This window comes from Quercus robur, chromosome 11 (genome assembly GCF_932294415.1).
Source record: "Quercus robur chromosome 11, dhQueRobu3.1, whole genome shotgun sequence".
NCBI classification, from domain to species: domain Eukaryota; kingdom Viridiplantae; phylum Streptophyta; class Magnoliopsida; order Fagales; family Fagaceae; genus Quercus; species Quercus robur.
The window spans coordinates 26,579,678-26,605,021 of NC_065544.1; the positions used below are offsets into that span (position 1 = coordinate 26,579,678).

Sequence of the window (25,344 nt, forward strand, 5' to 3'; positions counted from 1 at the left end):
CTTCTTTTGTTTAGGCTTTTGAGAGTTAGCTTTTTTAGCCCTAGGGTTTTTAACATTTTTCTTCTCAAGCTTATGGGGTGCTCCTAAGATAGATTACCCTTGTCTATGTTCTCACTAGCTAATTCAGTTTTAATCTCATTATTTTCAATTTTAATATTACTAGTAGGAGGAATAAAAACAGAAGTACTAGTAGAAGCAATATTAGAGGAAGAAAGACCATATCTTAAACATGTTCGATTTGAAGCAGATTTCTAAATGCTGAGCATCTCATCAAGCTTTGCATTTAAAGTCCTCTTCAATTGAGCTTTGACTTGAAATAGCTCCGCTTTAAGCTTCTTGGTCTTCTCAGCCAAGAAATTGTTCTCAAACTTCAGTACTCCAATATTCTGATTCACTTCATCAAATTTCATGGAAAGCTCCTCACAATCAAGTTCCACATCACTGAGCTTCTTAGTGGTTAGCCTATACAGTTTCTCATGCTTCTCAGAAAGCTTGTACAACTTCTCATAGGCTGTATGGATGTCATCTTGATCATCCATCTTCTCAAAATTTGATTCCACCAATTCCTCCTTTTCAACCACATCTTCAACAATCCCATCAATAGAATCAACAATGGTCGTGAAGGCATTTAAGATTTCCTCATCCTCATTGTCGAAATCATTCTCAGGCTTGGTGTCACTAAGGATAACAGCAAGTGCCTTGCTTTTCCCAATACTCTTGAGATATGTAGGACACTCATGCTTTCATGTGACCGAAACCTTGACACCCAAAGCACTTAGGTTCTGTGGGAACAGTATACTGACCGCCTTCCTTATCATCCTTCTTCCCTTTGTCTTGGCCTTTAAACTGAGAAAAGCTGGATTGCCTACGGTCCTTGTCAAAACCCTTTCCATTGGCGTTCTTTATAAACTTCTTGAACTGTCTGGTGATGTAGGACTTCATCTTGGAATCTTCATCATCAAAAGATTCATATGTTTCACTGCTTTTGGCCTTCAGTGCCATATTTTTGCCTCTACCTGTCTTGCCAATCCTAGTCAACCCTAGCTTGTAGGTCTGCAAGTTTCCAACTAGCTCAGTCAAAGGAATCTTATCAATATCCTTTGATTCCTCTATTGCCATCTTGGCATGAAATCTCTCAAGTAGAGATCTGAGCACCTTCCTTACAATCTTAGGTTAAAGAATGGTTTCCCCAAGATTGAAGGCTGAATTCACTATGTCCTTTAGCTTGGCATAGAACTCATTGAAAGACTCATCCTCCTCCATTTTTATCTCTTCAAAGCTTGTAGTGAGCCTCTGAAGTTTTGAGTCCTTGACAGCCTTAGTACCCTCATAGGTTGTTTGGAGGATGGTCCACACCTCCTTGGCAGTTTCAATTGAGAATATCTTCTTGAACTCTTCATTGGTGACTGCACTGAACAATGAATTCAGTACTTTGCTGTTGAAGTTTGCCGTCTTAATCTTAGCATCATCCCAATCAGCTAGCACTTCTGTAGTCTTAGTCTAGCCTATCTCCACAGCTTGCCACACTTTCTCATCTAAAGACTGCAAGAAAGCTCTCATGCATACTTTCTAGTATGTATAGTTAGTGTCATCAAATAAAGGAGGTATGATTAATGACTATCCTCTATCCATGACAAATAGGGGTCAATGGATCAACACAGTAAAGATTAAACCCTAAGTGTGCCTGCTCTGATACCACTTAATAGGCCACAAACTAAATGACCCCTTGTGATAGAAATTAATTAATTAATTAGCCAAGTTATTAAATAATCAATTTATCATGCAAACACATGGTAGCACAAACAAATCACCAACAAACTAATTATGAAACGGAAAATAAATAACATGGTGATTTGTTTACGAATAGGGAAAACCTAACGGCAAAAACCCCACTAGGTAATTTTCAGGTCACTACTCTCGAAACTCCACTATTATCATAACAAGCGGTTACAAGTAAAGGAATCCCAAGTACCTTACCAACCTACATTTGAATTCTTACCCCAATACCCAATTGGACTTGTTCTGTAGTGACAGTTCCCCTTTCTAATGCACAACTCCCAAGTACGTGACTAACCAATTGCGTAGATCCTAGTACACGAGTTTAATCACCAACTAAGAAGGTTGTTGGTTGCAGAGTTCTTTAGTTCATCCACACGATGAAGATCAAGAAGATGCTTGGTCACAAAACCCTATGGTGCACATACACAGTAACTTCTTCAAGAGAAAGAGATGAATTAGGGCAAGAACTTCGTCCCCGGTCACAATTTGCTTGAACAGAGTTTGCTCAAAGTTTGTGCAACTTGTGAACTGTTTGACGGCCCTTAAAACAATCCTTTTATATGTCTAGGTTAGGAGAAAAGAAGGCTCAAAGACATATTCACAGATCCCAAGAAAATTAGATTTGAATTCTGAAAATCTTAAACCTCAACAGATAGGAGGTGTTGAGCAGCTATCGAGTAGGTGTCGAGCACACTGAACGTTGAACAGCTTTCTTAAACTCGATAGATGCAGCTGTCGAGTCAGCTGTCGAGCTTTAATGAATTTGCACTATCAACTTGTTTTCTTGGACAGACTTGAAGGCTTCAATACTTGATCTTGAAACATGGTTTCTTAAAGTATTTAAACATATTCTAAATCTACCTAAATACAAGTAAAGTGTGTTTTGTCAAAGGATAAACCAATTACATAAAATCATGATATATGTTCTTAACATGTGAAACACATATGTCCTAACAAGAGAGAGAGAGAGAGAGAGAGAGAGAGAGAGAGAGAGAGAGAGAGAGAGAGAGAGAGAATCCAAATGGGTTAACTGTTATGTTTTTTTAAGGGAGAGGGTAATGGCTTCTCCATGTGTCCAAAATATTATCTCATCCCATTACAGGCTCACAAATAAAAGATACAAAATAAAGATCTCACATTCACATATTTAAAAGACTATGCCAATCTATACAATAATTAAGAATAAATACAACATTCACCCACTTGGACAATATAAGTCATTCAACCAAATAAAAACCTTCCCATTTGGGAAGCTGTTTTTTTATTGTTTCTTTGTTGTTAGCAAAAGTTAGGTTTTCTAACTTCTCCTAAGCTATAGAATTTTCTGTCCTTTCTTCTTGAAGGCTAATCTATCCCTTTAGTAAACCCTTGTTTGCTAAAGGCTTGTTAGGATTGGGAAACACTTTTCTTTACACGTTTTTATGGAAGAAATCACAGAGGGCTGGAGCAGATTATCCTTACAAGGACTAGAGGGTGATGGCTTCAAACTTAAGTCTAAGATGGGCTCGAGGAGTTTATCTTGGCTGCAAAATTTTTTACGAAGCGAGTTCGCTATTACGAGGAATTTTTCACAAATTTGGCATTCTCGAAACAGTTTTAAGATTAAAGATCTAGGGAATCATGTTGTCCTTTTAATTTTTGACAATAAACTCGATACTAACAGGGTTTTAGTGAGCCAACCTTGGAGTTGTGATAAATTTTTGGTGGCCATTCAACTGTACGAGAAAAGCACACATGCATGCAATTTAGTTTTCGATAGGGTTCCTTTTTGGGTGCAAGTGTATGATATTCCTATACGGTTCATGAATAAGGCGGTGGCTGAAGGTATATGCTCAAGTATTGGAGGGAGGTGACTTTTTAAGGGTTTAAGTGATACTCGATATTTCGAAACCTCTCAGTTGTGGTCATAAAATCACGTTGGATGATAGGATAGTGGTTGGGTATCCTTTAAATTCGAAAGGCTACCTAACATTTGCTATTGGTGTGGCTATTTAACACATGGAGATAAAGACTGTGATTTATGGCTCGATAGTGAATGTACTTAACCTATTGAAGTTGGTCACTATGAAGCATGGTTGCGTGTTCCTCTATTCAGTCTAGCTAAGAAATCCACAGTTATTGTCCTTGGATTCTAGAATCAGAGAAAGGGAACAACTAGCACTCAAACCTTAAGTGGTGCTGCCTCACGTTCAATCCACAAAATCCACTAGAAAAACAAGCCCATCCGGTGGTCCTTATGCATAAGGTAACTCCTGAATTTACGCCCCCACCCCCCCCCCCCCCCCCCCCCCCCCCCCCCATTACTACAAATTCCATTTTGGCCGATAATTCTATGGATTGTGATGATTTTCCTCTAGGTTTTGAGGGTCACAAATCTACTAAAGGAAATTTTGCACGACAACTAAAAGAGACTGATGAGGAGTTGACAAAGTTTGATACTATGGAAGGAATAGATATTAATATGGAACTCTTACCATATCAGAATTCTACCACTCCAAAATGTCCTAGTGTCTTGGAAATTCCACTATCTCCAAATCCCATATTTTTAGCAAACTGTGGATTCTCCCTTACTAATAAGGAGTCTAGGTTCGCTGCATCTCCTTTGAGGGATATTTCAAATTAGCAAGAAATTCCTATATAGGTCACTCACCCATCTGGACCAAAGTGGACACGTATTGCTAGGATTGATTCGGGTATTTCTAAAATTTTGGATGTCTACTCAAGAAACAAAAGGAGCTTAAAACCGTTTCTCGATCATCATGGGTTACCAAAGAAGATAAAATTGATTTCTCAAGTTGACAAGGAAAATGAAACTCTATTGTCAGAGGTTGGATCCCAGCCCTGCTGAGGACCATGAATCTATTATGTTGGAACTCTTGAGGGCTTGAGAACCGGCAGACAGTTCAAAATCTTAGAGATTTAGTTCGAGCACACGATCCTACAGTGGTGTTTTTAGTCGAAACATGACTGGATGAAGCAAGGCTAAGTGGTATTCATGATTCTTTTCAATTTGGTCATCATCATGGGGTTTCAAAAATAACCTGTGGTGGTGGTTTAGCTCTTTTTTGGAAGAAGGACTTTAATTTATTTGTTGAATCTTCTTCTTAGAATCATATCAATGTCATGATTAATAAATGTAGAAATAATGTTTGGCGTTTTATTAGGTTTTATGGGGAGCCTAAAACTCATCTTAGAACTTAGACGTGGAATTTGTTACGTGACTTACATAGGCCGTGTGCACTACCGTGGCAGTGTGCAGACGATTTCAACGAGCTTATTAAATCTCATGAGAAATGACGAGGTCGTTGACGACCTTATGGACAAATGGAAAAATTTAGAGAGGCTCTGGATGAATGTAGCTTGCTAGACTTGGGTTTTGTTGGAAATAAGTTTACCTAGTCAAAAAGTTTTCCTAATGTGGGGATGGTGTGGGAAAGATTGGATAGGGCCGTGAGCACGACGGAGATGTTTGATTTGTTTCCAGTAACAAAGGTGCAGACTTTAGTTTGTGTCTCTTCGGATCACAATCTAATTATAATCTTATCGAATGGTTTTGGTGTGAAGCCACAAAGAACTTGGCGTTTTGAGCAGATGTGTTTAGAGAATGAAGGTTGCCATGACATAGTGGTTGGGGCTTGGAATAGGGCTTCCTCAGGTTCACCAAAGGAAACAATGGTAACAAAAATTGAAGCTTGCCAAAAGAGATTAACACAATGGAGCAAACATTCTTTTCATAATATTTCTGGGGCGTTATCTGAAAAAAAGAAGCTGCTGAAGGAGGCTGAAGTGGCTGCGACTAGAGGAAAGAATGTGGAGGTATTTTTGCAGCTAAAATCCGAAATCAACAATTTGCTCAGGTTGGAGGAGAAGATGTGGCAGCAGAGGAGCCATGTTCATTGGATGGTCTCAGGGGATAGGAACTCAAAGTATTTTCATAATCGACCTTCTCAATGATTTCACCGTAACAAGACTATGAAACTCTGGAATTTAGATGGAATATTAGTTTCAGGTGATGACAGAGTTTTGGCCATGGTGGTAAACTATTACTCCAATTTGTTTACCTCTTTAAAGCCAGATGATATTGAGGAAGTGGTGCAGTGTACAAAACAGGTGGTGACAGAGGAGATAAATAAAAATTTGATTGGGACTTTCTCTAGGGACGAAGTGTTGGTTGCTCTAAAGTAAATGCCCCCTTTAAAAGCCCCCGGGCCTAACGACATGCCTCTTATTTTTTTCCAGCAATTTTGGAACATCATAGGTGACGATGTGGTCAATGCAGTTCTTTCTTGCTTAAATTCCAAGAAAATTTTGTCAGGTTTGAATCACACTTTTGTTACACTTATCCCTAAAGTAAAGAGTCCTGAATATGTTACTAAATTCCGTCCTATTGTTCTTTGTAATATTTTGTATAAGCTTGTGTCTAAAGTGTTGGCTAACAGATTGAAAAAGTTCTGCCTCATATTATATTTGAGTCTCAAAGCGCTTTCCAGTTGAATAAAGAAATTTCAGACAATATTTTTGTGGCATTTGAAACACTTCACCATATGAAGATGAAGAAAACAGGGAAAGTGGGGCATATGGCTTTGAAACTAGATATGAGTGAGGCCTACGACAGATTGGAGTGGATTTTTCTTCAACAGATTATGGAAAAAATGGGTTTTCATCTTGTTTGGATAGGCTAGATGTTGGAGTGTATCTAGTCAGTCACCTATTCTGTGTTAATCAATGGAGAACCAAAAGGTCACAAAGTTCCGACAAGAGGTATTCGCCAAGGGGATCCCCTTTCCCGTTATCTCTTTCTTTTGTGCTCGGAAGATTTGAATGGTCTAATTGAACAAGCAGTGGCTGGTAAGCATATTGAGGGTTTTTCTCTTTGTAGAAATGCCCTTAGAATATCTCATTTATTTTTTGAAGACGATAGTCTCCTCTTTTGTCGAGCAAGAGTAGAAGATGTCAAAAAAATCCAGGAAGTTTTGGGGAAATATGAGATAGCTTTGGGTCAAAAAATCAATTCAGATAAAACCACCATTTTTTTCAGCAAAAATATTTCTGAAACTGCAACGGAGTAAATTCAAAATTTATTGGGGGTCCTGGAAATAAAAGAGTATGAAAAGTATTTAGGTTTACCAACAGTGGTTTGGTGAAACAAAAAGGCAAGCCTAAATTAAATCAAAGACAGAGTATGGGAGAAATTACAGGGGTGGAAGGAGAAGTAGTTGTCTCAAGCAGGGAAGGAAGTGTTACTAAAAGTCATGGTTCAAGCTATTCCCACTTTTGCCATGAGTTTCTTCAGGCTACTTGTTGGCCTTTGTCAAGATATTGAAATGCTCATTCATAAGTTTTGGTGGGGTCAAAGGGGAGATAGGAGAAAAATTCAATGGAATAAATGGGAGGTGTTGTGTAAACCAAAAATGGAAGGAGGATTAGGCTTTAAAGATTTATGTAAGTTCAATGAAGTTATGCTAGCTATATAGGCATGGCAGTTGATTAATGATACAAGATCCTTATTTTATAGGGTGTTTAAGGTGAAATATTTCCTAAATTGCTCTATTTTTGAAGCTAATTCATCCTCAGGTTCTTTTGCTTAGAAGAGTATTCTGCGATCTAGAAAATTGATTAAGAAAGGAGCAAGGTGGAAGGTCAATGATGGAAAGTCTATAAGGATTTTTCATGATGCATGGTTACCGAATGAAGATGGCAGAATTACTTCACCTCAGTCCTATCTAGCCCCAGAAGCATCTATTGATGTGTTATTTAATCAAGACATAGGTTGGTGGAACACTCACTTGATTGATCTTTGATTTTATTCGCTGGAAGCAACTCATATAAAATCTCTTCCTCTATGCTCAACACCCCAACCTGATATTCTGATCTGGCCAATGGAGATATTAGGTCACTACTCAGTCAAGTCCAGGTATAAGCTTTTGTATGAACTGCAAGATGATGAGTTGAATAGGCCTCAAGCTTCTAATTTAGAGAAGACATTCTGGAAGAGCATCTGGAAGATTAAAGTACAGGGTAAGATTAAACATTTCATTGGGAAAGCTTGCTCGAATTCTTTACCAACCAAAGACAATTTACTAAAGCGAAAAATTCTCTAAGAAGCGGTGTGTCTTCGTTGCACAAATGGCTCAGAAGACGTTCTTCATGCTTTGTGGGGGTTTTGATAGGTTGAAAGAGGTCTAGGATGTTGATTTCAGTTTGGTAGACCAGTCTAGAGTTCTATTGGGCTCTTTCTTTGACCTGTTGAAATTGATTCAAGGCAGACCACATACAGTTGCTTTATTTGCAGCAACAGCTTGGTCGATTTGGTATCACCGAAATAAAACTCAACTAAATGAAGCTTGTTTACTGCTGGCAAAAATTTCAGGTTTTGCTTGCGATTATATCCAAGATTTCAAAAATCTGGTTAACACTCCTCTTGTTTCACGCTGAAGAGTCTCCAAGAACTAGTCCACCTGCATCAAATTGCTGGAAACTTAACTTTGATGGTGCTATGTTTGGGGAGTTTGATGAAGCTGGCATCAAAGTGGTTATCCGAAACTCCAAGGGTGAAGTTATGGCTGCCCTGTCTGAGAAGATTAAGAAGCCTCCTACTGGGGATATTCTGGAACTGTTTGCTGCCAAGTGGGTTGTGTACTTCTCCCTCGAAATAGATTTTAAAAATTGGTTTTTGAAGGGGATGCTGAGTTTGTGATCAAGTCCTTATAGTGTGGTGGCTGGGAAAAAGCTCAAGGTGTGCACCTCATCAAAGACATTTTTTTTCCATTGTAAACTCTTTTCAAAGAATTTCCTTCTCTTTAGTTGTTCGGCAAGGTCATGCAGTTGCACATGTCTTAACCCAAAGAGTAGGACATTCTTTTTCTTTAATCATCTGGATGGAGTCTATTCCACAGGATGTTCTATCTTTTGTATTGTCTGACTTTCAATTTCATGATTAATAAGCAGCACCTACTTCTTTCTCCAAAAAAAAAAAAGTCATTCAACCAAATAATATTAAATGTGAGCAAATATCTCAATAACAACTTAGACCACAAAATGTCAACAAAAACCTAGTTATATAAGCAATACATCCAAGATGCATGAAACATAATTCAGTGCTTACAAACACACGACAAAGGTATTAGAATGCAAGTGACACAAAAATAATATAAAGATGCCATTAACACACTCAATTCAACATGAAGCCCATTGAGACTTATTTTGAATGTCTCCAATCAAGACATTTATCACGTCATATTCAACAAAATGTGCGCACAATGATATACCGATATACATGACAATATAAATAGTGTTCACTATACACACACACAAAATTCCCACTAAGTCAATACAACAGAAGACTCCAATAAATTCATGTGTGTCACACGCTCCTTAAACAATTTTGGAGCTAAAACATATGTTATATGGAAATGTACTCAACACAAATCTAAGACTCGACTACTTTCTCTATAACAACCAAATATTTTATCAAAGTATGCTTAGGGTCCGTTTGGATTGAGCTTATTTTTGCTGAAACTGAAAACTGAAACTGAAAACACTGTAGCAAAATAATTTTTAAATGTGTGAATAGTATTGTGGGACCCATTTTTAATGAAAAAATTGATAAAAAGTGGAGTTTGTGGGACCCGTGAACAGTGTATAAGTGCACTGTTCACAGCTGACCGGGTCAACAGTTGCGGCTGGGAGAATAAAAAAAAAAAAAAAAAAAAAAAAAAAAAAAAAGAGGAAACGCAGAAAGCAAACGCAGACGGGCAAACGCCCAATCCAAACTGCACCTTAGAGTGGAAAGAGATCCTAGTGTTTCAAAAGAAAGAAACTGCTACAAAATTGTCACAAAATATCTTCAGCAGCCTCACAATGGTATCTAAAATACCTAGCCCTGAGACAATCTACAACTAAATAGCATGATACGTAGTTTCGTAACAACCTACATACTTTGCCTCCATAGTCGAGGAAGCTATAAGTGTGTATTTGACACTTTTTTCCATGTTACAACTCCTCCAGCTATCATAAATATGTAACTAGAAGTGGATTTCCTATCATTTGGACAATTTGCATAATCGGCATCAAAATATTGATCCAACAATGTCAAGAACGTCGAATTGCCACTATATCAGCCCAAAATCTTTAGTGCCCTACAAGTACCTTAGTATTTTCTTTGTAGTTTTCTGAAGCACATTTGTTGGGTTTATGCCCTAAAATCCAATTTATTGGCATGTCATAAATAATTAAACTGTTTAATTATATGAGACTATTTATAAATGAACTAATGGGACATTATCATAGTCCTTGAAATGCATTGTATGTGATTTAGTCAAAGAATATATAAATCATAAGTTCCTTGTAAAATCAAAACATGGTTCATAGTCGGTGATGAAATTAGGCATTTCATCTGTGAAGACTATAATACATCAACTAAGATGGTTTGTCTTGATCATAGAAGTGAAGACTTCTAGTTGATGTGTTGATGTTTCTTAAGTGTTAAGACATGTTAAACTGGACCACTGTGAGATTAATTATTCAATCAACAACTGTCACCTGAATGATTAATCTCACGACTTCTAATTTCATAGACTTTCAATTCTGAGAGGATAGTGAACCAATCATGAAATGTATGTTACTTTGATACATCAGGAGTGAGATCTAATGTTGACGGTCAAAACCTCAATATGTTGGGTAACCACACGTAGTGTTGAGGAAATACATATTCTCAAGTTGGAATCCATAATCTCTTTTTATAGAGACATAAAATATCCCCTTGAGATAAGTTTGATGAAAACTGGTTATTCAAGGTGCCCACTTTAGTAAGGAGTTACTAAAGTTTATATTTATTAAAATCGGATTTCAATAAATATGAATAACTAAAATATTAAACTTGGTACTTAATGATAAAATAGTTGTTTACAAAGTGATAATTCATTATGACTTTGTTCACTATGAATATTTCATGGAGGTGTCAAATGATATCATTAGTGTTTTGGGATATAATTTACTAATAAGGCCTAGAGTGCAATTATATTTTATAGTGGTATTAAATATAATTAATGGTAACTTTAGATTTGACAAGAGTTGACAGATAAGCTCAAGGCCCATTGGAGCTAGAGTTTTATTTGTTCCCTTTGGTCCCATCTCAAGCCACAAACTAAAACCCAATTGGGTAGGCCCAAAAGGCTAACCCAATTAGATAATCAATTTTTATTTAATAAGAGCTATTCAATAAAGAAACTACCAAGGTAGTTAGAATGTACATATAATGAAAAGAAAAGAAAATAGTTTTTCTCTACAATGAGAAAAGGAAGAACTTTCTTTGAGAATCAACGTACATAAAGACTGATTGAGAGACCACTCTTCTCAGGAACCATGTGGAATTGGGATGTTGATTAGAGGTATTCTCAAGTCTTGTTTTTGAATTTCACTGCATCAAAATATGCATTCTATTCTTTGTTTTAGAATTCAAGATTACATGTTATCTCTCATGAATGAAGTAGATCCATGTTTGTTGCTTTCATTGTGTGTTTTGTATGTAATGCAAAACTAGATTTTCCAACAATTGGTATCAAAGCAGTCTTCAATATCATGCTTGTATAACATGTGATTGAGTTTTAGAATTAAAGAAAAACCGTTTTCTTGGTGCTCTAGTTTTCTGCAGTAAAATTTCTACATATCTGTATTCATGGAATCCGTATGTTATCAAGATTGAAGTGCTTTATATGTTAGCTGGATTGATAACCTTGGATTGATTTTAATTAGGATTCAAGGCCTAACTTCATTCAGATTGATAATATATAGGATTCATGGCTTGATATATATATATATATATATATATATGTATATATACATACACACTGATATTGATATTCTCATGTTAATGCTAGAATTAAAGTTTTTTGGTTACTTGTTAAAATCCTTTAATAAAATTTATTCCTAATGAGATTAGGATTATGTTTTAAAGGGTTTTTAGCATTATTAGGGTTCTTGATCTTGATCTTGAAAACCTTAATGTTTGATTTGTAAATCTTCATTTATAAAATCAAAAGGTGTTTTTTGATGAAAAATAGCAAAAATTGTCAAAAACGGTTGCTAGAAAATTTTGAAAAAAATTTCAGTTTTGCGAGTTTCGATTGATCAAGAATTCTTTTCAGTCAATCGAATGTTTCTTTTCAATTGATCGAAGAGGAATTGAGAACCAAACGATTTAGGTAGAAGCTCTATGATGAAATTCTTCATTGTCTCGATTGATCCTTTTGATCGATCAAATGTTATTTTCAATCGATCGAACAGGAATCGAGAATAGATCGAATGAGACAGTGGCTTTGTGATGAATTTCTTCATTTTTTCAATCGATCGAGAAAAAGGTTCGACTGATAGAAGGCACTAAATTTTGAATTTTCACTTGTTTTTTGATTAAGTGTTAAAATTTTGATAAAAGGCAAGGTTCTGTATGATGAGATTACACATGATTCTATATAAAGTGATTAATTTTATAGTCCTTAAAAGTTAAGGACATTTATTAATTATTATCTAACTAAAAGACCTAATGAGATCAAAGATGTTAGTTAAATAGAACTCTTAGTCTTAAATTGTTTAGGACTTGTCTTTTAAGAAACATTCTAATGAGATTAGAATTGTTGTATGATTAAAAGTCCTTAATTTATTTTAAATAGAGGTTTTTAATGAGATTAAAATTCTAATTAAAGTTATATAGTTTCTAATGAGATTAGAATACTTTATCTAGTAAATTAAGGATAGAGTTCTTTATAACTAATTTTTGATCCATTAAGGTTTAAGGAATCCTAAATAGTTTAGGATTTCCATTTTAGTTAGTAATTCTAATGAGATTAGAGTCTTCAACAAGTATAAGTTTATTAGTTGTGATGGGATCACAATTATTTAAAGAAAAACCCAAATAACAAGTGGGAGTGTTAAAACAACCCTTTTATTAACCTTATTGTAATGTGAATAGATACCTTGTCTTGGCCTTGGGTCTTGCATTCCATGTGGAGGGTATTTACTTCACGGATGACATGATTAAACTTATTTGTGATTACGTGAATGTTCGTTACACTACTGTGACATGACTTAGTCAGATCACATCGAATTTAGACAATTAAATACATTTGATGGGTAGGTTAAAATTGTGATAAGATCACAATGATTTCAAGACAATCCACTTGTTTTAAAATTTCTAATGTGAGAGAGATACAAGGGTTGGATCTCACGGCCTCTAGTATTGGTTCACAGTAGTGTGAGTAAGCACCTTGTCTTGGCGTATATGCCTCATGATCCCAAAGGTGGGTGTTTACTTCATAGTACTACAAGATTGAACTTACCCATTTAAATTAATGTGAACAAGCGCCTCGTCTTGGCGTATATGCCTCGCGATCTCAAAGGAGGGTGTTTTGTTTCATGGTACTACAAGTTTAAACACTATAAAGAAGATGAAATGTGGCTACACATAATTCCAGATAATAGTGTACACTAGATTAAGTGTAATGTTAACCTCCCAAAGGAGCTATGTCATTATTACTTAGAGGCTAAAGGAAGAGCAGCAAATTATTTTTGTTTGGTAGCATTAATAATGAGAATAGCTCTCGCCTAATCATAGTGGTTAGTATTCACTCTATGCTGAGGACTATTAATTGCAGGATTAGGTTGTTGTTGCACCTAGTATAGTATGGTTTTCAGGTTCCATACTATATGGTTATGGATGCAAAATTATAATGTCTTTGTATATATGTTCATAGTCTCAAAATAAAGTTGTCATAAATTTTTGTTCTCTAACTAATATTTTAATTGAATCACATTAACTAATATTACTATTTTCATGTGTGTGTTCTAATAAGTATTATTGTTTACTCAAAAAATAAAATAAAATTTGGACTTAGTGCTTAAAGGAGCTGAAGTACATAAATATGTTTCGATTCAACATTGTCATAATTTTCTATATATACATGATGCATTTATGGAAGATAGCTTATGATGTGATCATAGTCTCCATTGAAATGCTAAAATGTTACATTGGCTTCTATCTCAATTGTGCTACAACATGAGATGCAAGAGTTAGTATTAGACTTAGATTTTATATTAAGTCTAAATGAGATTTTTGGTATGAATCATATTGAGTGCTAAGAAAGGTTTAAGGAGTTCCAATTCTATATCATTTTATGAAAATGTTTTATTTTTAAATTAATTGGAATTCTTGGATGTAGAGATTAAATGTTAATCTCATATGGATATGATCCACAAGTTCTTGTTAGAATCATTTGATCAATTCAGATTGTTTTGAAAATAAATTCTTTTTATATTATCTAAGTTGATAAGTGAGTTTTACGCAACAGAAGACATCATAAAAGCTAAGGCTAGGATCAATATGATTTAATTCAAATTCTTAACTTGAACTAAAAGGTAAGGGTGGTAAGAAGAGGAATTATAATAACAAACAGTTGGACAAGCTAGTTGCCCTAGTAGTTGCCAAAAGGAAATTAGACTCAAAAGTATGACAAAAAAGAAACTGTTTTCGTTTTGGTAAAGCTAAGCATTGTTCATGATTGTTTTCTAGATGGAAATTTACATGTTTTACTTTTTAAAGAGAAAGTTTACATTCTTTGATATTGTATGTTTTGGCACTTATGTCTAGATTTTATTTATCTAAATGATATTCAAGATTGGTGAAAGATGGGCTTTTAAAACCATTATTTTGTTATATTCTCAATCTATGAATTCTATTTAGAGAATAATATGATCTAGGGCTCCTTTTTTTTTAAAGGAATGAAGTTTAAGTCAGTGCATACTTAAAAGACGAATAGGGCTCTTTTAAAGATAGAATGTTCTAGAGTTAAACTTTGTTAAAATTTAGAAATTAGGATGTTGGGTCTATCTCAAACTGCTTAAATAGATTAGATTCTAGCTAAGTAAAGCATGTAATACTTCAAGAAATGATTCTTTCCTTTTAAGTTTGAAGTTCCTTTATAAAGGACTATAGTTCTAAGACATATAAAAGGAAAAGCATATTAAGACGGTACCTTATACCATATCAATAGGAAGTCTTTATGCTATGCTATATACTAGGCTAAATATCTATTTTGTAGTAAGCATGGTAAGTAAATATCAATTGAATCTAAGATCACTTAATTTAGTGGGAGTAAAGCATATACTCAAATATCTAAGGAGAATGAGGGGTTATATGCTTGTCCACCAAATTGGGGATTTGATAGTTACTGGTTGTACAAATACTGACTTGTAGTTAGTTTGATTGTGATTCATGAAGTTGAACTTCAAGATATGTCTTCATCCTAGGTAGTGAAGATACACATTAAGTGTCAGTATTATCTCATTAGAGAGATATGACTATGTGAGATGTAGTACTAAAAAAAATAATTTATGCAATAAATCTGGTTGAAACTTGTTTTCAAATCTTACCTTAGAGTGACTATGAATTACTCTAAAGGGAAATAAGTGTCGGATATATGGTAAATTGTCTTTGAGGTTAAGTGGGAGATTGTTGGGGTTTATGCCCTAAAATCCAATTTATTGGCATGTCATAAATAATTGAATTGTTTAATTATACGAGACTATTCATAAATGAACAAATGAGACATTATTATAGTCCTTGAGATGCATTGTATGTGATTTAGTTACAAAGGATATAAATCACAAGTTTCTTGTAAACTCAAAACGTAGTTTGTAGTTGGTGATGAAATTGAGCGTTTCATCTATGAAGATTATAACACATCAACTAAGATGGTTTGTCTTGATTATGGAAGTGGAGACTTTTAATTGATGTGTTGATGTGTTTTAAGTGTTAAGACATATCGAACTGGACTGCTGTGAGATTAATTATTCCATCAACAACTATCACCTGAATGATTAATTTCACGACTTCTAATTTCATAGATTCTTAATTTTGAGAGAATAGTGAACCCGATCATGAAATATAAGTTACTTTGATATATCAGGAGTGAGATCTAATATTAACTATCAAAACCTTAGTATGTTGGGTAACCACACATAATGTTAAGGGAACACATATTCTTAAGATGAAATCCATAATCTCTTTTTATAGAGACACGAAATATCTCCTTGAGATGAGTTTAATAGGAATTGATTATTCAGGGCACCCACTTTAGTAAGGAGTTAATAAAGTTTATATTTATTGTAATTGGATTTCAATAAATATGAATAACTAAAAGATTAAATCGGGTACTCAAGGATAAAATAGTTGTTTACAAAGTAACAATTCGTTATGACTTTGTTTACTATGGATATTTCTTGGAGAGGTCAAATGATATCATTAGATTCTTGGGATATAATTTATTAATAAGGTCCAGAGTGCAATTATATTTATATAGTGGTATTAAATATAATTAATGGTAACTTTAAACTTGTCAAGAGTTGACAGATAAGTTCAAGACCCATTGGAGATATAGTCTTATTTGTTCCTTTTAGTCCTATCTCAAGCCACAAACTAAAGCCCAATTGGGCAGGCCCAAAAGTCTAACTCAAGTAGATAATCAATTTTTATTTAATAAGAGTTATTAAATAAAGAAACTACCTAGATAGTTAGAATGTACGTATGATGAAGAGAAAAGAAAAGAAAACAGTTTTTTTCTACAATGAGAAGAAAAAGAACTTTCTTTGAGAATCAACGTACATAAAGACTGATTAAGAGATCAGTCTTCTCGGGCACCATGTGGAATTGGGATGTTGATTAGAGGTATTCTCAAGTCTTGTTTTTGAATTTCACTACAACAAGGTACGCTTTCTATTTTTTTTTCTAGAATTCAAGGTTACATGTTATTTCTCATGAATGAATTAGATCTGTGTTTGTTGATTCCGTTGTGTGTTTTGTATGAGATGTAAAACCAAATTTTCCAACAACATCAGCAACATGAGTTGTCACACCTCAAACTCCAAAGGATTTAAAGCATGAGAAAACTGTAACCCAAATGCACTTGTAAATTTTTATAATAATTCAATCCAAAGAATTCCGACCAACATCAATAATTTTCACAACAATTTAATTAAAGATTCCCCTAAGTTAGAGCTCTATAAATAATTATAAGAACCATTAACCACAAAAGAAAAATGGATGTCTGAATACTAATTACATATCAATAACTTGTCCCAACGAGAATAAAATTCATCACCACTATTAGATACAAAATAATGAGTCAAGTCTCCTTTAGGATATACAACACCTAAGGATCACCACCTTAAAATTCCAATCTTCATTTGTAGTTGTCTAACTACTGCTAGCCACAAAAACCTGCCTCAAAAGGATCATTACCTACTCAGAAAAAGTTTGGTAAAAGAATGGGATAAGATAGAGCCCAATAAGAAGCATAATTAATGGGGGTAGTGAAATGCAAATTTCACAAAGATGAATATTGCAAAACATGCTATAATTTGGAAATTTCCAAATAAATTCTACAAAATCATTTCCAATAATAATATGGCAAGAATGATTAAAATGATATAACACAAAACTTCTCAAAATGATCACATAAAACTACATATTATATTTTGTGAGCAATAACAACACAATTCCAAAGCCAAAAATCTAACCCAAGGCCACATGACAATGCTGTCACAAAGACGGAACTCATTGCCATCACAAAGACAAAACTCATCACTGACACATAGTCGAAACTAATATGCTGTCACAAAGAAGGAACTTATCACCAACACAAAGACGAAACTCAATACCATCACAAAGATGGGTACTACAATGCCAATGTCACACAGTTTAGAGTATCTAGCTAGGTAATTACTAGGAAATCGCATGTCACGCCACAAGTGCAAAACATAGAAAGCTCACACATTACATTTAATCAAAATACATAATTCATTTTCAAGTGGTTTCATAAAATCTTTGAATACCCAAGATATTCACAAGGTTTTCAAAGCCTTCAAAACAATTTATTGTCAAAAAGATTTTGTATCAATTTCCCAAATAACATAGGTCAAGATAAAACAATTTTAGAAATTGCAAACAATGCAATAATTTCATGAAATCCATCATCAAAGGATAAGATCAACAATGCTTATATTTTCCATACCAACACTTCATGCATTTGCCCCATATGCAATATAAAGCATAATGCACTTTTCATAAATAATCATATACATTAAGGTTACAACACGACACTTTTTAGTAAACTATAGTTTCCATAAACATTTTCCAAAATGTGTTAACTCCAAAATAACGGTTTATGTAATATGATTGTTTTAAAAAGCCCCATTAAAACGCTATTTACCTTGCAATCCGCAAAAACTTAGGGTCCGTTTGGTTGGAGGAGTGGAAAAGTGAGATGATAGAAAATGGTGGGAGAGTGGAAAAGAGAAAGGATATAAAATATTTTAATTTCCCTCATTTTCGTTTGGTTGGGAGTTAAAAAGTGGAGGGATGGAAAAAATATGTTTATATAAATTTACTCATATACCCTTGTTAAAAAATGATGCCCTGTTAAAAAAAAAAAAGTGATAAAAAAAGCAATCACCCAAATTTATTAGAAAATAAAATCACAAGAAAAAACAAAAACAAAAAATCACAAAAGAAAAAAAGAAAAAAAAAAAGAAAAAGAAAAAAGGGCAACAAAGCTTGCCCAGGAAATCAAAAAAAGAAAAAGAAGAAGTAAGAAGCAATGTTCAAACTAGAAGGAAAAAAAAAAAGAATGGACAAGCCTATGTGCAATTGCACATGGGCATTTTTGTCATTTATTTATCAAATTCCTCCCACTCAGTTTTCTCTCCATTTTGGAGAGAAAACATTTTGGTGGGTACAGAGAGAAAACACGTGAGCCCCACCAATTTTTTTTTCCTCCCCTCCCTTTAACCAAACACCCACCAAAAAAGTTTTCCTTCCCATTTTCTCTCTAAAATTTTCTATCCACCCTATTTTACCTCCAAACAAACACATCCTTAGGGCCCGTTTGGTAAGAGATTTCTAGTAATGTTATTTGTATTTTTTGGAAATATGTGTGGATGAAAAAATATGTGAAAATACGTATAATGTTGTTTAAATACTGATAACTGTTGTTTAAACAACAGTAACAAATGGGCCCTTAGTTTCGCAAGCTTCAAAGGGGATTAGCTAGAACCTAAATAATACCAATCAAACCTATAACGAAAAACATAAAATTTGAAATTGCATTTAGCTACAAAATAAGAATTTCTAAATAAGCAATTAACTAGGCAAGCCTAAATATTTCAACCTTGCTACAATGGATTAAACGATATGACTTAATTTCAAAATGTAAGAGTTCACTGTATGAAGTGCAAACCACTATATATCTTATCTCGTAAATCTAATGAACGATTGGGGAAATCATCCATGCATCATAGCAACAACGTTTGTGGAATTCATTCTGGCGTATATGGTTTCCCATAAGATCAAATTGTTTTTTCTAGAGCAAAAAATTGTCTTTTCTTCCAACAATGGTGAACATCGATATAAAAGGAATTCCTGTGAACTTGTCATGTCCTGTATATTTACAAACAATAAGAAGAAACAATCAATCAAGTCCCACTACAAATATTGGTGTCTACTTTTATGATTTTGCAAACAATAATAAGAAACTTACATGTGCAAATAAATAATTCAAAATAAATAAACATACAGATTGAATTGTGCAAGTACAAGAAGCTTATTTCTGCTAATAAATAAATCAAAACAAATAAATTTACAATTGAATTCACAAAATGAAATAAAAAAATTATGAAGAAGACTACTGTTTTGACAGTCTTTAAGACTTTGGATCTCTTGGAGGTCTGCCTCCCATGATACAGTGATCATATTTAGTGCATGTAATGCATGTGTAAGGTAGAAGAACCATTGGATAAGTCTTCTCATTTTCACAAAAGTGAGGTTTTCCTCTAGGTCCACTTTTAAAATTTTATTTTATATTATGTTAGTTAGGGTTGTAAATGAACCAAGCCGTTCATAAATAACTTGAGCTTAGCTCGATATAAAAAGCTCGTTCATGTTTGTATGTTTATAAACAGGCCAAGCTTGAGTCTTAGTTTTAGGCTTGTTTAGTAAACAAGCTGAGCCCAAGCAAAACTATTTGTTCATGAACAAGCTTACGAGTTATAAGGCTCTGTTAGAGCATCCACAGTAGCTATGGCATAATTTATGCCATTTTGCCACACCAAAAGCTTACTTTATTATTTTACCACATCATTTTACAATATCCCATTTATCAGATGTTTTATCATTTAATTCTATACATTAAAATAATATTTACTACATATTAAAATAATATTTACAACTAATCAAACACAATCAAGAGACACCACACTGCTGCCAACAACCAACAACCACCACTACATCCTCCACAACCCAAAACACAATTCAAACCAAACCCATAGCCCACCAACACCAAATTGGAAACCCCACCACCACCACCACCTCGACCACAAACCCCAACAAACCCACTGCCTCCACACCCTCACCCACACCCATTTCCAAACCCAAAACCTTTATAATCCAAGTCAACCCAGACTCCAAACCCACCATATTCATCGCCGTTATCGTCATCGCCGACCCACACAACAGACCCACACCGACATTACTCCCAACTGAATCCACCCACCTCTGTCAGAATCGAACCCAACTAATAAGCTCAAAGGAAAGATACCCACTTCGGTTACACTAAATGCATACCTCGAGTCTTTAAATCTTTCATCGAATGCGCTTGATGGTGAAATACCCACTTCGTTTGGGGACTTGATTTTGCTGAAGAATGTATCTTTAGCATCCAAATTGTTGTCAGGTTTGATCCCAGACTCGATCGTTAGCGTCGGCATCGGCGTCGGTGTCGACGTGGAAAAGCAGTGAAGGTTGGAGTTTGAGAGGAGAGGATTGGGGTGAGAGAGAGGTGGGGATTGGGGTTTGAGGGTGAGATTGATGGAAAGATGAGAGAGAAAGAGGAATAAAAAAATAATAAATCCATATGCCACACCCGTCCGTATCGTGGCAAATTTGTGACTCTACTGTAGCATGTTGCAAAAAATATGAGATATGTCACATCTGATAAATGGGATCAAATGGTGTTTGGTGTGCTAAATGTGCCAAATATTTAGTATTTGACACATATGGCACATCTACTGTGGGTGCCTTTAGGACATATGTGATTCACTTGTTAGGAACATATGTCACTATTTTATGTAATTGGTTTATCCTTTGACAAAACGCACTTTACTTGTATTTAGGTAGATCTAGGATGTGTTTAATACTTCAAGAAACTGTGTTTCAAGATCAAGTATTGAAGACATGCAAGTCTGTCCAAGATTTAAATTGAAGAAGTGTTGTTCATTAAAACTCAACAGCTAGCTATCCATTGAGCTTAAGAAGTTGTTTCAGCCTCGAGGCTCGACAGCTGCTCGACAGCATCTCGACAAGCAGCTATCTGTCAAGCTTTATGAAAAACAAAATTCCAGTTCTGTTTTGACTCTAATCCATGATTATGTGTTTGAGCCTTCTTGTCTTCTAACCCTAGACATATAAAAGGATTATTTTAAGGGCCGTCAAAGAGTATGCAAGTTGCACAAGTGTTGAGCAAAGTTTGTTCAAGCAATTTGTAACTGGAGACAAAGTTTTGCCCTAGTTCATCATTCTTGTGAAGAAGTTGCTGTGTATGTCATTATAGGGTTTTGTGACCAAGCATCTTCTTGATCTTCATCGTTGGGATGAATTGAAGAACTTTGCAGCCAACAACCTTCTCTAGTTGGTGATTGAAGTCGCGTACTAGAATCCACGCATTGGTTAGTCATGTACTTGGGAGCCGTGCATCGAAAAGGGAAAATTTTCACTACAAAACAAGTTCAATTGGATACTGGGGTAAGAGTTCAATTGTAGGTTGGTATAAGGTATTATGATTCATTTACTTGTAACCGCTTGTTATGATAATAGTGGAATTTCGAGAGTGGTGACCTGAAAATCACCCAGTGGGGTTTTTGCCGTTAGGTTTTTCCCATTCGTAAACAAATCACCGTGTCACTTATTTTCTGTTGCATATTTAGTTATTTGGTGATTTGTTTATGCTACGACGCGTTTGTATGTTAATTAACTTAATTAATTCACTTGACTAAATTAATTGGTTAATTTATCACAAGAGGTCAATTCGTTTTTGACCTATCAGGCTCAATACAAAACAAGTCAAGTATAAACTCATTTATAGGCTTGATATGTGTTTTCTAACTCATTACACATATCTTAATAATAAAATGTCTCATATTAGACCACTACCCTTTACCTTAATTTTTCACTTCCCTCTAAATTGATCAAGCACCACTTTAGACTTTAGTTACCTTTTAAAAAAAAAAATTATAAGTGGGCCACATATAGTCCTTCCTTATCTATTATCTAATGTAAAGTTATAAAATATGTTAATCCTTTCTCATTCACAATAGTTATATAAACAAGTCTTTTTCTAGTTCTCTATCATCTAATGTGGATGTAAAAATTATATTTTAAACAATTGATGAAGCTATAGATAATAAAGGATGAATGGATGAATTTAATTTTGTCAAGTTGCAATACGAACAATGGCTAATCATAGGTTGGACTAGAAGCATGATAAAGTGAGTATGTTATTTTCTTATTTTTGTTTACTTGATTTTGGGAGATTTAAGCATTTGATAAGATAATTTTGTTGGATCTCAAGCTCAAAATCTTGATTTGAGCTCAAGTTTGAGCTTGATATTAAGCTTGAGCTTGGCTTGACACTAATGAATCAAGCCAAGCCAAGCCAAGCTCAAGCTTTTTGGCTTTTCCTCAAGCTCAAGCTCAAACAATATTTTAGGCTTGTCTCAAGCTCAAGCCAAGCTTGAATATGCACTACTCAACAAAACTCGGCTTGTTTACAGCCCTAAATTGTTAGTACAAATACCTTTTGTTTTGATAATAAAAGTTAGTTCTACACGTCGTCATTGTACTATGTGATTCAAAAATTATATAAGTTGTATGACATTATTTTTCAATGTAACCCTTTATAGGTGATGTGTATAATGCATAAATTAATTTACTTTTACGATTTTGTAAATAAGAACAACCAACTTATATATGAGAATAAATTAATCAAAACAAATAAAATTACAAATTGAGAATGAATAAAATGAAATAATAAAACCAGATTAAGGTGAATGTTCCATACTAAGCTTTGTTCATAGGATGCATGTGTCATGTGCGTGGTAAAAGCCCCATTATATATTATATAAAATTATATTCGTATCCATATTATATATTATATAATAAAAATTGTGTTTAGCATATTATGTATTTATATGGTGGACACCTTTTTTTTATCAGTGTGTTGTTTCCCCTCCTTATGTAATAAGAGGTATTATAAGTTTAGTAAATAATTAACATAGTTGCTCCAGGTGAAACTCTACTGCAAGATTTCAAAAAGTTAAAAAAAAAAAAAAAAATGCAACTCAAATTAAATTTTTACTACAAAAAGGTTTTTTTTTTTTTTTTTTTTTTTTTTTTTTTTTTTTTTGAAAAATAGAAAGTTAAAATGTTAAAAGTAGTTTTGGAGGGTCCTTAGGCCCAGAAGTGCATTATCTATTCATATGTTGGGCCTATAGCCTAAGCTGAGGACAAAGATCTGCCCAAGGATGAAGTGTCTTTGTCAGCGGAAATTACACTGATGAATAAATGGTGGGATTTAGTCCTAAAGGCTTCGAAAAGTTTGTCGAGGACGAAAACTTCCTCGGTCGAGCTTGGTCGAGGTCCTGGGAAATGGATTGACAGCAAAGATGGCAATCCCTGAAATTCGTTTGGGGTGGACAAGCATGGCAGAGATATAAGATAAGGATGAACCCCAAAATGTCTGGGAAGAAAGCTACTGCCTCTGCATTAAATGCACTGCAGCTAATCCCCTAGCCGCATTAATGTGAAAGTGATGCTTGAACAGTGTATTTCAACCTTACATCTACTACTTGAAGACTTATGAGAAGGACTAATAGGACAAGTATCAACCCTAACTATCTAACATATAGGTGGACGGTTGAGGTAAAGGGAGAAGGGAGTATAAAAGAAGAGGGAAAAGAACAAAAAGGGGATCGGAAGTTAGAGAGAAAAAAACACTATAGCAATCCACAATCAAACTTGTAACACTTTCTAAGAACATTATATTAGAACTATTGTCCTCGGACTTTGCCGAGGATGTTCCTTCTTCATTTCATAATAGTCCATTTTTATCTTTTTGTCATGAAGCCTATCCATGTCATTGTTTGATTAACTAAAGCCTAGTGTTTCAACCCATTCCTCTACAAATTCATTGTTTTGGGCCTCTTGGGCCAAAGTCTGTCCACATGCTGGGCTAGCTTTTTCAAGTCGGGTCCTTACAATTGGTGCCGTCTGTGGGAAATACTGGTGCAATAGTGAGTTAGACACTTAACGATGGTAGGATCAGGTCCAAATCCAATAGAATCTATGGTCTCTCAACATCAAGATCATTTTCGTGAACTTGAGAGAAAGAGAGATCGGGAGGGAAGTGTGGACACTACACACACTAGAAAGAGTTAGTCTCGAGGTAAAAACCATATCTCTCATAAGGAAATGCTAGAAACATGCAGAAGGAGATTGTTCACCTGAAGAGAAGCTTACGCCATGAGTGCAAAAGGCGAGCTCCCTCCAACTCTGACTACTCTTCCGATGACAAGGAGGATCAAGATTATAGGCAAAGGTCAAGAACTCCCCCCAATGAATCTTTCTTGTATGACGAAGATTATTGCCATAGTCTTAGAAACAACAATTCATCTTTGAGGGGCCTGGTGAATGATGCTATGAATAAAGCACTCAATCAAGTTTCTAAATCACCCTTCACCTGCTGGATTGAGGAAGGAAGATTTCCTCGGCGGTTTACTCAACCCATTTTCACCTTGTATAATGGCAGAACAGACCCTGTTGAACACGTCAGCCACTTTAATCAAAAGATGATGGTACACTCTAAGAACGAAGCCTTGATGTGCAAGGTTTTTTCGTCTAGTTTGGGGCCTGTGGTGATGAGGTGGTTTGATGGTCTGGGGGTAGGATCCATCAATTAGTTTAAGGAGCTCACCTAGACATTTGGGTCTCGTTTTATTACATGCAGTAGGGCACCTCATCCTTTGGCTTCTTTGCTATCTCTATCCATGAGAGAGGGTGAAACTTTGAAAACATACTCGAATCGATATTGGGAGATGTTCAACAAGATAGAGGGCGATTTTAAGGATGTGGCTATTAGTACTTTCAAGCTCGGATTGCCTGCAAGACACGGTTTAAGGAAATCTTTGACGGGGAAACTTGTCACTAGTATTCGTCAATTAATGGATTTGATTGACAAATATAAGAGGGTTGATGAAGACTAGCTACAAGATAAGGGGAAGGGTAAGGTTATCCCTCAGGAGAGGAGGGATTTCAGGTTGGAACATTATAACAATAACAAACCCCGACAAGATTTTGCCGGATAATCTAGACCTGCAGCCTCACAGGTAGTAAACACCGTGTTTCGAGAACCGGTGCATCAAGTTTTGGAGAAGATCAAGAGCAAGTCGTATTTTAAATGGCCGAACAAG

The 25,344-nt window shown here is 34.9% G+C and overlaps 1 protein-coding gene across 1 annotated transcript; it reads left to right on the forward strand.

Moving 5' to 3' along the window:
• Window positions 1–5,202: 5,202 nt before the first annotated feature.
• LOC126704887 (uncharacterized) lies at window positions 5,203–5,733 on the forward strand. The gene has a single exon (XM_050403878.1). The coding sequence runs from the start codon at window positions 5,203–5,205 to the stop codon at window positions 5,731–5,733; it is 531 nt and encodes a 176-aa protein (XP_050259835.1).
• Window positions 5,734–25,344: the final 19,611 nt, after the last annotated feature.